A 14,602-nucleotide genomic window follows, 5' to 3' on the forward strand; every position below is an offset into this window, starting at 1 on the left:
CACAACTATATTATTTTTAAATTAATTTTCTTTCGTTTTACCTTTTAAACAATAAAATATTTGTAAAAATCGGTTGGCTGAGTTAAGGTAGTTTAAAGCGAGGATGTTCCCCAACTAAAGGAAAATACTGTTAGTCAAAAAACATATTATCACAAAAATATGCATAACTCATTAATTTTTAATAGAATTTTATTTACTAACACGTTTTGGAAAGCGACATATATATACTTTTATACTAAAATAAGAAGTAGTAAACTTACTTAAATGAAAATTTGTTGCAAAAAGTGCGTTCTTTGAAACTTAAACGACCATAACACAGGCAGTTTTCAACCGATTTTCAAAACGTCCCTTCTATTTGAAAGGTAAAACATATTATTATATGTTTATATAAAGTGGTTGACAAAACAATGGAAACTTGTCCAAATATTTCATTAGTGGCATTTTTGTAGTATTTTATTTGTATACTTTTATTAACTTAATTTAACAAAAAACAAAGGACATAATTAATTAAATTCTAAAAATGAGAAAACAAAATTAAAAGATCTCTTTATTACGGCATTGACAAAACAATAGAAACTTAGGTATTATTTTAACAAATATGGTCTAAACTTTGCAATAACTCAATATTTTGTTGGGTATCCCTTATTTTTTTATAACTGCTACACATCGACGATGCATTGAACCAATTAAAGAGTCAATAGTCTCCTTTGAAATGTTTTGCCATTCCCTTATAACCGCCTCCGATAAATCTTCCTTCCTGGTGTAATTTTGGGTCCTTATTTTACGATCTACAATTTCCCATAGATTTTCTATGGGATTGAGATCTGGCGATTGGGCAGGCCACTTCAAAACACGTACCTCGTTGGATTGTAACCACTCGGTTACAACCCTAGAGGTGTGTTTCGGGTCGTTGTCGTGTTGGAATCTCCAAACTAGGGGCATATTTTCCTCAGCGTTTGGATACATAACATCGTTTAATATGGTTCTGTATCCTATACCTGTCATGGTATCTTTTATAATATGAATTGGGCCCATACCTTGCCCTGAAAGACATCCCCATACCATAATATTACCACCGCCAAACTTTAGAGTCTTATTTGTGCACTTTGGATCTAATCTTTTTCCCTTTGGTCGTCTTACAAATGTTCTCCCATCACAACCTCTTAAATTGTATTTGTATTCGTCGGAAAAGACGACAGTATTCCATTTCTGTATCGACCAGTTTAAATTATCCCCTGGCAAATTGTAGACGAGCAGAACGGTTCTTTTTAGCAATGAGTGTTTTTTTCACAGGAGTTATTTTTGGGAATTTCTTGAACTCTCTCGCTGTTAAATTATCTTGTCTAGGAGTAGTCTTACGAGGTCTTCCACCTAAATGTTGAGTTTTTACAGAACCGGTCTCACGAAATTTCTTTATAATTTTTGAAACTTTATTTATTGAATATTTGTCACAGATAGTTTTTTGTTTTAGCCATTTTCGTTAACTTTGAAAAAAGCAGTTATGCGAAAAACTTAGAAAAAGAAATTGTGAAAAATTACCAGAATTTAAAAATAATATAAAATAACTGTAAAGGATGTTTTTTACATCGTTCTTTTAAATATTATTTTCGTTTTACACTTCTTTCTTGCAGAAGTTTAAAAGTTTCCATTGTTTTGTCAGTAGCGAAATAGTGAATATTTATAATTTTGTTCCCTTTTTTCATTAATTGTGTTGTTTGTTTTTCAGTTAATTTATATAAATAAAAAACTAAAAAAAAAATTTTATTTTAAAAAAATATTTTAAATTTTGGGCTACATATGGAATATTTGGAAAAGTTTCCAATGTTTTGTCAACCACTGTATATTATGAATAAAGGAAATAATTATAAAATCAATTTCAAAACCACGTAATTTTGATTTTTTTGAAGTTGTAACTTTAGAATAGCGTTATTTCAGTACACGAGCATTTAATCTGAGTTGATAGTTTGTATATAATTTAAACCCAGACTAGGTCAAAGAAATTTAATTTAATTTGATTTGATTTTTTTAATGTTATCCAAAAAGTTTTGAAAATTTTCTTTTAGTATGATATGCTGAATAATATATACGTTTTGTCACAGCCGTCTATAGCACTCATTCTTGTTTTAACTTCGAATCTCAAGTCAAAATATCTCGTATACCTTGAAATATTATGTATGTTAAATAGTATATTTGTTTATTCCTTCGAAAAAAGAAAAGTTTCCGATTGAAGCACAGTGTTCTAATTATAACAACACCATTATATTTTTGTTTACACTATCGTTAAAAATAAATAGAATAACAATATATAGATAGAAACCCATTTCATATGAAAATAAGTTTAAAAATAAATATTAAATAAAATGTCGTGCATTTTTCGCACAGCATTTAAATAATATACCTACTATAAATATGCATAAGTATATATTTGTTTAAGATATGAGCAAGCAATTTATGGGCTCATTTTGCAAAACGTTCGTTCGCATCCATTAAATTTTTACAAAATAAATTAGTTTAACTTAATTTTACACATATCTATATAACATATAACAGTTAAAAAACAAGAAGATTTCTTGTTTGGTGTGCTGTGTGACCAAATTATAATGATAAAAAGGCTTTTAGAAAAAGCTAAAAGATGTACGAAAATTCTGCTATGTTAAATTTTTAATGTTTTTCTTGATTTTCATTAAATAATAAAGGATTTCCAAGATTTTAAATAAAACAAAACTCATATGGAGGAGTCATTAAGGCTTTTTTGAACCCATTAATACTATTTTTTTACACTCATAATTGTGATATATACAGTTTTGAGTACCCTAAATTTAAAAACTTTAAACCTCATAGTCAAAATAAACTTTGACATAATATAACTTTCATATTTAGCATATCATATTTATTGTAAATGCCAAATAAAATCACTTTAAATTATGCCCATATATCATCGCAGTTATTATTGAAGATATTTAAGATGTTATACATAATCGATATATTTCTTAACAAACAAATTTCATCTCTTTTAAATTTTTATTTAAAAATTTTTTTTAATTTGATTTTTTAATATTTAATTTTTTTTTTTAAATAGATGTTACTACTTTGACCCAGAACTCGAAACTTCAAATAAAATGAGCAACCTATAAACGTTATCCGATTTAGTTGCAGTTTTTGGTTTTCAGATGACGGAGAAAATTTTCATTTTCATTTTGGGAGCACCGAAAATCAAAAAAGCACAATATAAGGGCCACCCTATTATATATATGATTCGATAATTTTTAATTTTACTATTTTCCAATATTTTGTTTACTTTTTGTATTGCAAATTTTGAAAGCTAACTAAAGGAACAATGCATTTATTTTTATATATTTAATAGACAAACATTTTTAACCTTTCCTTCGTGAAATTTTTACTGAATTGCGATATTATTGCAAATAAAATTTAAAATAATTGTCAGCTAATTCTAGACCATTTTATCGCATAATTCAAGATAAATAACGATATAGCGTTATTTATCTTGTTTTAACTCAACTCTATTATTTATTTATAACTTCTTCATTCAAATATAATATTTTTCCCTATTATTTGAGAAGTTGAAATATATATGTTATTAATTTAAACACCGAGTTAAAATTTTTAAAAACAAAGTGCTTGAAACTACAATATACGGAGTGTTTAAAACAAAAAGTTTTGCCTATCAAAATAACTACTTAAGTTCAAGTTAAGTTCGAATTAAATAATATTTAAACACTTGTTAGGTTCTAGTTGAGTTTTAGTTTTTAGTTCAGTTCTAGTTCTAATTCCTGCCTACATACAACAATTATGTTTAAGTCATTCAAAAAAAAAATTATGAAAAGTTAATCTTAAGGAATTATTAGTATTCTATTTTTTCACATTCATTTTATTCAGAATAAAACGAACGAAACGTTATATAAAATGAGCCCATATACAAAGGATTGATTAATTTTAGCATAATCACCTGTTAAACTCTTACTCTTTTTGGCCTTTTTAGCTTCTACACAAACGTCATTTACCAATTTGTTCATTAAAAACGATAGATAGTTCGAGCATGTTGAATTATGATCAGAAGTGTTATTTTATTTATTTTTTTTTTGGTGGTTGTGGTTGGTGGTTGTGGTGATGATTGTGGTCATGGTGATGTAGATGTTGGTAACGGGGCATTCAGAGGTAAACAAAAAAAAATAATGATTATTTAATAATTTTAAAGTAAAAATTGTTACAAAAAATAAAATAACTTAAAATAAAATATAGGAATAAATTTAAGACTTGTTCCACAAGGTTAAGGAAATAAAGTCCGAGTTCAATTCTAGTTCAGTTCTAGTTCAGTTCTAGTTCAGTTCAAGTTCAGTTCTAGTTCAGTTCTAGTTCAGTTCTAGTTCAGTTCAAGTTCAGTTCTAGTTCAGTTCTAGTTCAGTTCTAGTTCAGTTCTAGTTCAGTTCTAGTTCAGTTCTAGTTCAGTTCTAGTTCAGTTCTAGTTCAGTTCTAGTTCAGTTCTAGTTCAGTTCTAGTTCAGTTCTAGTTCAGTTCTAGTTCAGTTCTAGTTCAGTTCTAGTTCAGTTCTAGTTCAGTTCTAGTTCAGTTCTAGTTCAGTTCTAGTTCAGTTCTAGTTCAGTTCTAGTTCAGTTCTAGTTCAGTTCTAGTTCAGTTCTAGTTCAGTTCTAGTTCAGTTCTAGTTCAGTTCTAGTTCAGTTCTAGTTCAGTTCTAGTTCAGTTCTAGTTCAGTTCTAGTTCAGTTCTAGTTCAGTTCTAGTTCAGTTCTAGTTCAGTTCTAGTTCAGTTCTAGTTCAGTTCTAGTTCAGTTCTAGTTCAGTTCTAGTTCAGTTCTAGTTCAGTTCTAGTTCAGTTCTAGTTCAGTTCTAGTTCAGTTCTAGTTCAGTTCTAGTTCAGTTCTAGTTCAGTTCTAGTTCAGTTCTAGTTCAGTTCTAGTTCAGTTCTAGTTCAGTTCTAGTTCAGTTCTAGTTCTAGTTCAGTTCTAGTTCAGTTCTAGTTCAGTTCTAGTTCAGTTCTAGTTCAGTTCTAGTTCAGTTCTAGTTCAGTTCTAGTTCAGTTCTAGTTCAGTTCTAGTTCAGTTCTAGTTCAGTTCTAGTTCAGTTCTAGTTCAGTTCTAGTTCAGTTCTAGTTCAGTTCTAGTTCAGTTCTAGTTCAGTTCTAGTTCAGTTCTAGTTCAGTTCTAGTTCAGTTCTAGTTCAGTTCTAGTTCAGTTCTAGTTCAGTTCTAGTTCAGTTCTAGTTCAGTTCTAGTTCAGTTCTAGTTCAGTTCTAGTTCAGTTCTAGTTCAGTTCTAGTTCAGTTCTAGTTCAGTTCTAGTTCAGTTCTAGTTCAGTTCTAGTTCAGTTCTAGTTCAGTTCTAGTTCAGTTCTAGTTCAGTTCTAGTTCAGTTCTAGTTCAGTTCTAGTTCAGTTCTAGTTCAGTTCTAGTTCAGTTCTAGTTCAGTTCTAGTTCAGTTCTAGTTCAGTTCTAGTTCAGTTCTAGTTCAGTTCTAGTTCAGTTCTAGTTCAGTTCTAGTTCAGTTCTAGTTCAGTTCTAGTTCAGTTCTAGTTCAGTTCTAGTTCAGTTCTAGTTCAGTTCTAGTTCAGTTCTAGTTCAGTTCTAGTTCAGTTCTAGTTCAGTTCTAGTTCAGTTCTAGTTCAGTTCTAGTTCAGTTTTAGTTCAGTTCTAGTTCAGTTCTAGTTCAGTTCTAGTTCAGTTCTAGTTCAGTTCTAGTTCAGTTCTAGTTCAGTTCTAGTTCAGTTCTAGTTCAGTTCTAGTTCAGTTCTAGTTCAGTTCTAGTTCAGTTCTAGTTCAGTTCTAGTTCAGTTCTAGTTCAGTTCTAGTTCAGTTCTAGTTCAGTTCTAGTTCAGTTCTAGTTCAGTTCTAGTTCAGTTCTAGTTCAGTTCTAGTTCAGTTCTAGTTCAGTTCTAGTTCAGTTCTAGTTCAGTTCTAGTTCAGTTCTAGTTCAGTTCTAGTTCAGTTCTAGTTCAGTTCTAGTTCAGTTCTGTTCTAGTTCAGTTCTAGTTCAGTTCTAGTTCACTTCTAGTTCAGTTTTAGTTCAGGAATTGTAAGGAAAGGTTATGAATATAACAGCTTTCCATCCCACAAATGTTTGTATGGAAATATATATGTGTGTGTATGTAAGTACTGCAAAATGTAAGCAGCGCAGTGTGTTGTAGCAGGGAATGCTGTACTGGAGAATACAGAATAAAAAATTCAATACGAAAAATAAAATGTAACATATACAGTGTTTCTCATAAATTTTAAAATAATGTTTTTTATTCAACAATAACTTTTAGCATCATAACTAAACAAATCAAATATAGTAAAATTCAAACATGTTAACAAGTAGATCTATTATTTTTAATATAAAAACAATATAAAATTTGTTTGCAAACTACAACCATAACTGGTGGATTCTGATTAAGAAATCATCTATCTATATATATAAAAGAGTATCGTTACTGACTGACTGACTGACTGATTCATCATCGCACAGCCCAAACGACTGAAGCTATAAACAGTAAGAAGGGATTTTTGGAAATTCGAACCTTTAGGGGGTAAATTCGGTAACTTTGAAATTGCATGTTACTCCATTCAAAAAAAGCTGACTTGTATTTGGTACTTTTTTTGCACCCTATGTATCATTTAAACCAATAAACCTAGAAACAAATTTTAAATCGAATTCTTTACTTATCAAAAAATAACAGATATGAATTTCGTACTTTTTGGAAAGGGATAAAAATTGTGTTTATTTTTTGTACTTTTTTCATAGAATAATTTTTTTTATAAATTGATATAGAAGTATGATTATTTTATTATGAGCTCCCACCACGATACAGATATATATTTTTGAATAAAATTTTACCACCACAATGGTGATAAAAAATTTACTAAAAAGGGGGTAAAAACGGGAAAATCCATTTTATTTGAAATTATTAAGAAAATTTTTTTTAACATTTGTTCCTGGATTCATACAAAAATTAACTAACAGATGGAAAAAGGGAAATTGTTTATTTTCTCCTAATGGTACTTTTTTATATTTTTAATTATTTAACTTATCGACATTAAAGTTAGCTGATATGTATCCGAGTTAGGAATAGGGGATCATATTTCGGTATCACAATGTGAGAACTGAAGTATAGGTACTTTTTCGTTCTTCTAATGGTACTATTTGAATTTTCTTTAAAAATTTGTCTAGAAATATGAAATTAAGCATACATATATGGTTCTGAGTGAATTAGAATCCAATGGGAAGATTATATGGTACTTTTTTATATTCTAATGGTACTTTTAGAATACATTTACAATAATGAACTTTGAATCCTGAAATTAGACTCATATGATCCTGAATGAGTACGAATCCGCAAAAGGTGTATTTAGCGGAAATTTTTCATCTTCATCTTCGCATTTTTGAAATCTTCTAGAAACAATCAAGTTACCAAAATTTATTTAATTTTTTTACTAAGTAAATGGGTTCTAAATAAATTGTTGCTTAACAAGACGTACAACAGTAAAAATTAAAAAATTAATAAAACTCAATTTCCCAAAAAGTGTATATGAGCAAAAAAGTACCTTTTGTTCTGCAGCTCCTGTAAAGACTTTATCGTACTTTTTCTTTATTATAATAGTACTTTATGTATTTTGTTCACTAATGAACCAAAAACATGAAATAAAGCGTTTATGTTTACTTTTTCTTTATTTTAATGGTAGTTTTTGAATTTTCTATAATAATGGACCTAGAAAAACTTACTTTTATTTAAATATCACAATATATTTGCTAATGACGTAGCGGGTAATATGCTAGTTTAATCATAAAATTATTGTAGAAGTATGTAAATTTTGAATTTTGCTAATATTTACACACTATATGATGAAACACTTATTTCAAATCTATGAAACCGAGTTGAAATATTCGTTATTTCTTAAATGTTTATGATGTCAATAAGACAACAATTTGGGAAATAAAATTAAACAAATTGTTTAAAAAATATTTTTCTTAAATAATAATTATTATAAAAAAAGTTTATATTTAAAAACAAGAAAGAGTGCTATACTCGGCTGTGCCGAATATTATATACCCTACACGAAATATACTTGAAGATAAATATTAAGAACTATTTCTTAAAAAAAAAGTTGTCGGTAAACAAATTAGGTGATAAAAAAATTTGGGGAAACAAATTTTTGGTAAAAAAAAAATAATTTTGGTGGAGTTTTCCTCCTTTTGTAAAAAAATTTTGTTGAAAAACACGAAAGCATGTACGATACTGACCACTTTTGTTTTGTTTTTTTGTTTCTTTCTGTACCGTTAGTATTTGTATGCAGTTGAAGGCTACTAATTTGCTTAAATGAATTTATTTATTAATACTTGTGAAGAAATTTTAAAAACTCGATGCTAAACATTTGTTTCCAAAGTAATGGAACACTTGCTCAGAGCTCAGGTTATTGAATTCACTAGTATGAACACTTATACTTCGTTGTTACTTTTAAATCTTACTGAATCTATTAGATCCATTTGCATTCTCTAAATCGAGTTGTAGACTAATATTGTCATATCTTAAGGATATAAGGATGTTTGTCTCTAGAAAGGGTGTTAAATCAAACATACTTTCTTTAAGTTCTGGTGTTCCTCAGGGATCTGTTCTTGGCCCGATCTTGTTTATATATAAAAATAAAATGGTCCATTTGGAGAAACTTGAAGAACTAACAACACTGCCATTCATTATGAGACAATTTTAGAAAAACTCAAAGAACTAAATATTACTACCTCCTTTCAATTCTCATATTAGTAATTAGCTGCTACCTAGCAAAGCCGGGCGGTCAGCTAGTATTGTATATAAATGATCTACCTTCTAAAGTAAATTCTTCAATGTGTAAGTAATTTTTATACGCAGATGAAGTGATTTTAATTTTTAAATGTGATCGTTACAAATTAAAAATAAAGTTAATATGCTTACAAATCTTTGAATTTAATCCATAGTCCGAACATTTAGCCGAATATTTTGTCACATTGAAAATATCGAGTACGGCCAAAAATCATAACTTTAAGGAGTTTCTGAAATGGTCCAGCTCACCAAAAAGGGACAATTTAACTGAAATGTTTTGGAAATCATTTGCAAACATTCTAAACTACTTTGCTAGGGTATACATTTGCAAATTGTTTTTTCTTCAAACAAAGCAAGGTACTCTATTGTATACATATACAATAGAAGATTCTAAAGATATACGGACATGGCTATATCGACTTTGCTATCTATAACGATCCATATAATATAAATATTTTATTGGGTCACAAATGGAAAATGTAGAATTTACAAACGGAATGACAAACTTATATATGCCCTTGCCACTCATGCTGAAGGATATAATATTTAAAAACAACTATTATCGGGAAATAACAATTGTTTAATAACCATTATGAATAAGTGGAACAAATATTTTTCAGGAGTCAATGAAATAAATAATTTATTAGATATAAATAATTTCAATTTCGTTAACATCCATTAACATCTACAAACTGAAATCTATCTGAAAGATAATAATTGATAAGCTTACAAGCAGTAGTAGAAAATAGTTTAATGTTATTTTCGGCATAAAACTAGACACTTACATTAAATTCTATTAAGCAATTATTTCAGTTGATTGCTTTAACTAAATAGTTCACAATTTGTTTTAATAAACAATATATTTTTTATAATATTCCCAACAGCCACGGATCCTGGATCAACCGTTGGGGGGAGTGTTTGGTAAATAGAGTAAAATTTATATTACATTATTTTTTTTTTCTGTTTGATATTAAAACTTTTCGATGTTGGGAGTGGAGGAATTTCCTGTTTCCCCCTGGATCCGCGTCTGATTTCCAAGTACAAAACCAAGTGGAATGCTGTGTACACTTAGGTTTTATGTATAATGTATGTTCACTCAATTTAAGGATAATAGTTTGACCTATTGAATAAATAAAAGTAATTTTTTCATACGCGTACCTTTTTTCATCTTCTTGATTTCCGCTTCTTGTTCGTCGACGGCAGCACCCAACAAAGTAAAGATAATACCAGCTTGGGAATTAACACCGACAGCAGTTACTATCATTTTACCGCTACCTTCCATAACATGAGTTCCCGATAATACCATAGGATCACTATCAATACCTTTCTTAACATGATCAGACTCGCCAGTTAGTGAAGACTCATCAACCTAGAAACAATTTAGTTAATTTTAGTTAAGTAAACTAACAATTTCTATTTACAACTTGTCATATAAGAATTACATATTAAGTTAGAGATTTATAAAAAAACAAAAACAGAATAATTATATTATTATTAGAGTTCATTTTTTATCTCATATAACACGACGACTGGCAAAACAATCAGATCTCCCACAATTTAATGAACAAAAGCCAGCACTGACATTCAATTATGGGGCACGGCCTCAGCTTCTAATATTGAAAAAATTCAAAGATTCCAAAATAAAATATTAAGAATGATAACAGCAGCGACTTGGTATGTGAGAAATATTAACATTCATAAGGACCTAGGTGTCTTCCTGGTGAAAAATGAAATAAAAAAACAAGCGGTGTCATATTTGAAAAAGTTAGAAGTTCACCCTAACCCACTTGCACGAACATTAATGAGAAGTAATGGCTACATCCTACTAAGAAGAAGAAATACAACAGACCTGCGCTGATGATAGGATCTATAAATTAAATATAATTTATCGTCCAACTGTGGTGGGACGTAAATAAAAATTAATTTTTAGATTTAAGATTTAAACAAATTATTGATAGTTCACATTATTTTGTGAAGATACAGTTTGAACAAAATCATTATTTTCGTCATGATAAATTCGTGAATTTTCTAGCCAAATATGGAAATTTCAATCATCCCTATCGCGGTTGGCATATGTGTTTTACGCCTACGACAGTTTCCTGCTAGATTAAAAATAAAATGTAACCTGTTTCTTTAATCTAGTACGAAACTGTCGTAGGCGTAAAACACATTGAAATTTTCATATTTTGGTATCTAGAAAATTCACCAGATATTATTGCAAAATAAATTGGAATTGACCCTCCTGTCTGAGGACATCATAATCGCATTATGCCAAATGTAATGTTTTATATTAGAATACACAGTATATTTCACTTGAATTACTTTCAGAAAAGTAGTTTTGGCATGTTTTTTACATCAATTTAGCATTAAATATAAATTTTGAAATCCCATCATTGTAATGTGTGAAATATTAGGGATATAACTAATTTTGGCGAAATTTTAGGCACGTGATGGCCAATGTTGTATAAATAATGAAAACCGTTTTTTTAGGTCATTTGGAATCAAAAACATCAAGCACCAACATCGCATTTATTATTAACTATAAAAACAACTTAAAGAAGGAATAAAATGTATTGTATTTTGAAATAATTGAAAACATTTAATGAAAAACTTTTGGGAAAAGGTTTCCTGATGATCTGGCCTAAGCAACCAGTGAAATGCGCATAGGAACTAGCTTATCCCCCAACAATAAATTTCAGTGAATTTTTCAATTATTGGGAATTCAGCACACTAATTCATAACCAAAAAAAATTAATTTTGTATTCCCGTATAATTTTTTGATAACTTTATTGCGTTTGGTGCGTGAACTTTTTTTAACGACCGCGAAAAAATAATACCTTGGTTTTTCATATTTTGTAATGCTCTATTCGACTATGCTATGCCAATTTGCATATTTGCAAAAATTGTCAATAGTTATATCCCTAGTGTGATATATCTGAGTCTGCACAGTGGGGCATATTTATCTCTTATAATTTCCTAGTTATAGGCATTTCAAAATTGAAATTTTAAAATTTTGCCATACCTTGGTCCGCTTTTTTAAAAAATATAGGGCGCACTTTTGGACCGAATGGTCTCGAATTTTTGTTGTTAGTTAGACAACTAAATTACCAACAACATACAACAGATTTCAGAGCAATATCAATTACGAATCCAAAAATAACGGATTTTCATCAGAAAACGGAAAGCAGCCTTGAAAACCCTGATATGTTCCCTATTTATTTTTTATTTATTCATAGTAATATAAAAAGCCATTCTTGGCCAATAAATATATATATTACAAAGCAGTAATCCTAAATAAAAATATATAAATAAGTACAAACATTTAAATATATTGAGTATTTATTAATACAAATTAAATGAACTTCATTGAGTTATTGGTTCCCAAACCAAAAGGTAATAAACGAAAAGAAAGAATGAAACTGATACCAGTAGTGATTAGGTATGAATAAAAAATGAGCTTAGTATTTTCCCAGCCCCGAAGGAAATGTGGACCCTATATGTAAATTGAAAAAATACCATTTTTGGGATTTTCGTTCCAATTTTTAGGAATTGCGGCATTTCCTTTGACCTTTGATCCACATTTATTCCGAGCTATATTGTTTTGTTTAGATAAGTTAATTTTTGGTCTTACAAAGAAAATTTCAAGTCAATATCTCAATTAGATTCAAAAATATGTCACTTTAAAACTCCGTGCTTCAAAAATATTGCACTTTTTCATACTAAAAATGCTTTATAAATTTTCTTAATATTTTATTCAACACAAATCATTGGTTCTGACTCAGTCACATTAAGAAAATTTATAAAAATTCTTTAGTAAGAAAAAGTGCAATATTTTTGAATCTAATTGAGATATTGACTTGAAATTTTGTTTGTAAGACCAAAAATTAACTTATCTAAACAAAACAATATAGCTCGGAATAAATTCGTATCAAATTGTTATTAATATTTGCAATCCTATTAAAATTTTGATATAAATTTTAGTTTTAGAAACTCAATGAATATGTAATAAAAACTTTATTTATTAGCGAAACTCAATGAAATTTTCAGCGTTTTTTAAGTTTCTCATTCTAAATAACAATGTGTAAAAAAACTTCTCAAAAGGTCAAAGGGAATCCCGCAATTCTTAAAAATTGGAGAGAAAATCTCAAAAATGGTATTTTTACAATTTTGCCTATAGGGTCCACACTTCCTTCGGGGCTGGGAAAATACATTAGGGATAAATAAGGAACACATCAGGGTTTCCAAAACTGCTTTCGGTTTTCTGATCCCAGCTTTGGGATTTTAGAACATGTGGCCCAAAGTTGAAATTTTGATAAAAAAAATAGGTCAATTTCCAAAATTCGTAGGGCCGACATGTTCGAAAAATAGGACATGTTTTTTATACCAAAATGTTCTCCGTAAAGAAACTTTATAGAAAAACATAAAATTGTTATATTTTCTTAAAGAAAGTTGTTTTTTAATAAAAAAGAGTTAAGTCACCTTTTTGTCCAAAAAACTGCAAAAATATACTATTTTTTGAATTTTTAAATTGAAAATCGGTTATTTTTGGATTCGTAATCGATATTGCTCTGAAGTCTTTTATATGTTATTGGTAATTTAGTTGTCAAACTAACAAAAAAAAATTTTAAAAAAGCGGACCAAGGTATGGCAAAATTTTAAAATTTCAATTTTGAAATGCGTATAACTAGGAAATTGTAAGAGATAAATAGCACACGTAAGCATTTCAAGGCCTAGCCGAGCGCTTTCCAAAAATATCGGATGGGAAACAAAAAAAATGGCACGTGTTTAAAAATTTTAAGGTACCCTACTTTGAGCCCCCATAGCGCTGCCCCTGTAGCATTTTAATAACTTAAACTCGAATACTCCTTGGCTACGCCCAATCGAATCCCGATCGGACCAGCCGTTTTGAAAAGCCAGATTAATTTCCAAAAAATTTCGATTCTGCGCCACTGTGTATGGTGAAACGGATTTCTGAACTCTTTGATTTAAACTTTATGTTAAGCTTTGTAAAGGCCTATTAAACGTACGATTTCCATTATTTTCTTAAATGTATTGATGATTTAGCACCTGTTAATAAAAACAAGTAAGAGAGCTATATTCGAATCTTAATACCCTTCACCAAAGAGAGTTCGAGCCGAATCTTAATACCCTTCACCAAATTATACTTAAAAGTGTTTTTTTTTTTAAATATCATTTAAAAATTAATTTTTTAAATTGTTTTTATTTTTTTTAAAAAAAGTTTTTTTCAATTCTTTTTTTTAATTTTTAAAAATTTTTTTAATAAAAAGAATTTATGACAAAAAAAAATTTTGGATGAAAAAATAATTCGGGTTAAAAAATATTTTTCCCGATTTTGACCCAGTGTAGGTCCAACTTACTATAGCGTTGCAATGGACTTTTAAATATCTATCATTAGATATCCATATTGTCTATATTAATGACTTAATAATCCAGATATATATCAAAAATAGGGAAAAAATCGAGTTTGTCCCGGTTTTTTCCTTACATCTCAGCCATTTGTGGGCCGATTTTGTCGAATCGAGCCGGAAGAATTCCCGATATATTGATATATGAATCATGTATGTAAGTTATTTGGGGCTACGGAATGTTGATTTCAACATACAAACGGACATGGCTTAATCGACTCCGCTATTTATAACGATCCAGAATATATATACTTTGTGGGGTCGCAAATGAAAAATGTAGAAATTACAAACGGAATGAAAACTTATATAAACACTTGCCACTCCTGGCGAAGGTTATAAAAAGATATCAATACGACTATTTCATAATCGTGTG

General features: G+C 29.2%; 1 protein-coding gene across 10 annotated transcripts in view; it reads right to left on the reverse strand.

Moving 5' to 3' along the window:
* Positions 1-14,602, reverse strand: part of PMCA (plasma membrane calcium-transporting ATPase 3) — a 141,701-nt gene that overhangs the window by 96,169 nt on the left and 30,930 nt on the right. For 8 of the 10 annotated variants that reach the window (XM_065514656.1, XM_065514655.1, XM_065514653.1 and 5 more), the window contains exons 5-6: positions 9,962-10,172; positions 3,968-4,003 (exon numbers count right to left, since the gene is read on the reverse strand). In XM_065514656.1, the coding sequence (XP_065370728.1) occupies positions 3,968-4,003; positions 9,962-10,172 (247 nt within the window). The remainder of the gene's footprint in view (positions 1-3,967; positions 4,004-9,961; positions 10,173-14,602) is intronic. The other 2 variants (XM_065514649.1, XM_065514650.1) reach the window with 2 other exon arrangements.

The sequence above is a fragment of the Calliphora vicina genome, chromosome X (genome assembly GCF_958450345.1).
Source record: "Calliphora vicina chromosome X, idCalVici1.1, whole genome shotgun sequence".
NCBI lineage: Eukaryota > Metazoa > Arthropoda > Insecta > Diptera > Calliphoridae > Calliphora > Calliphora vicina.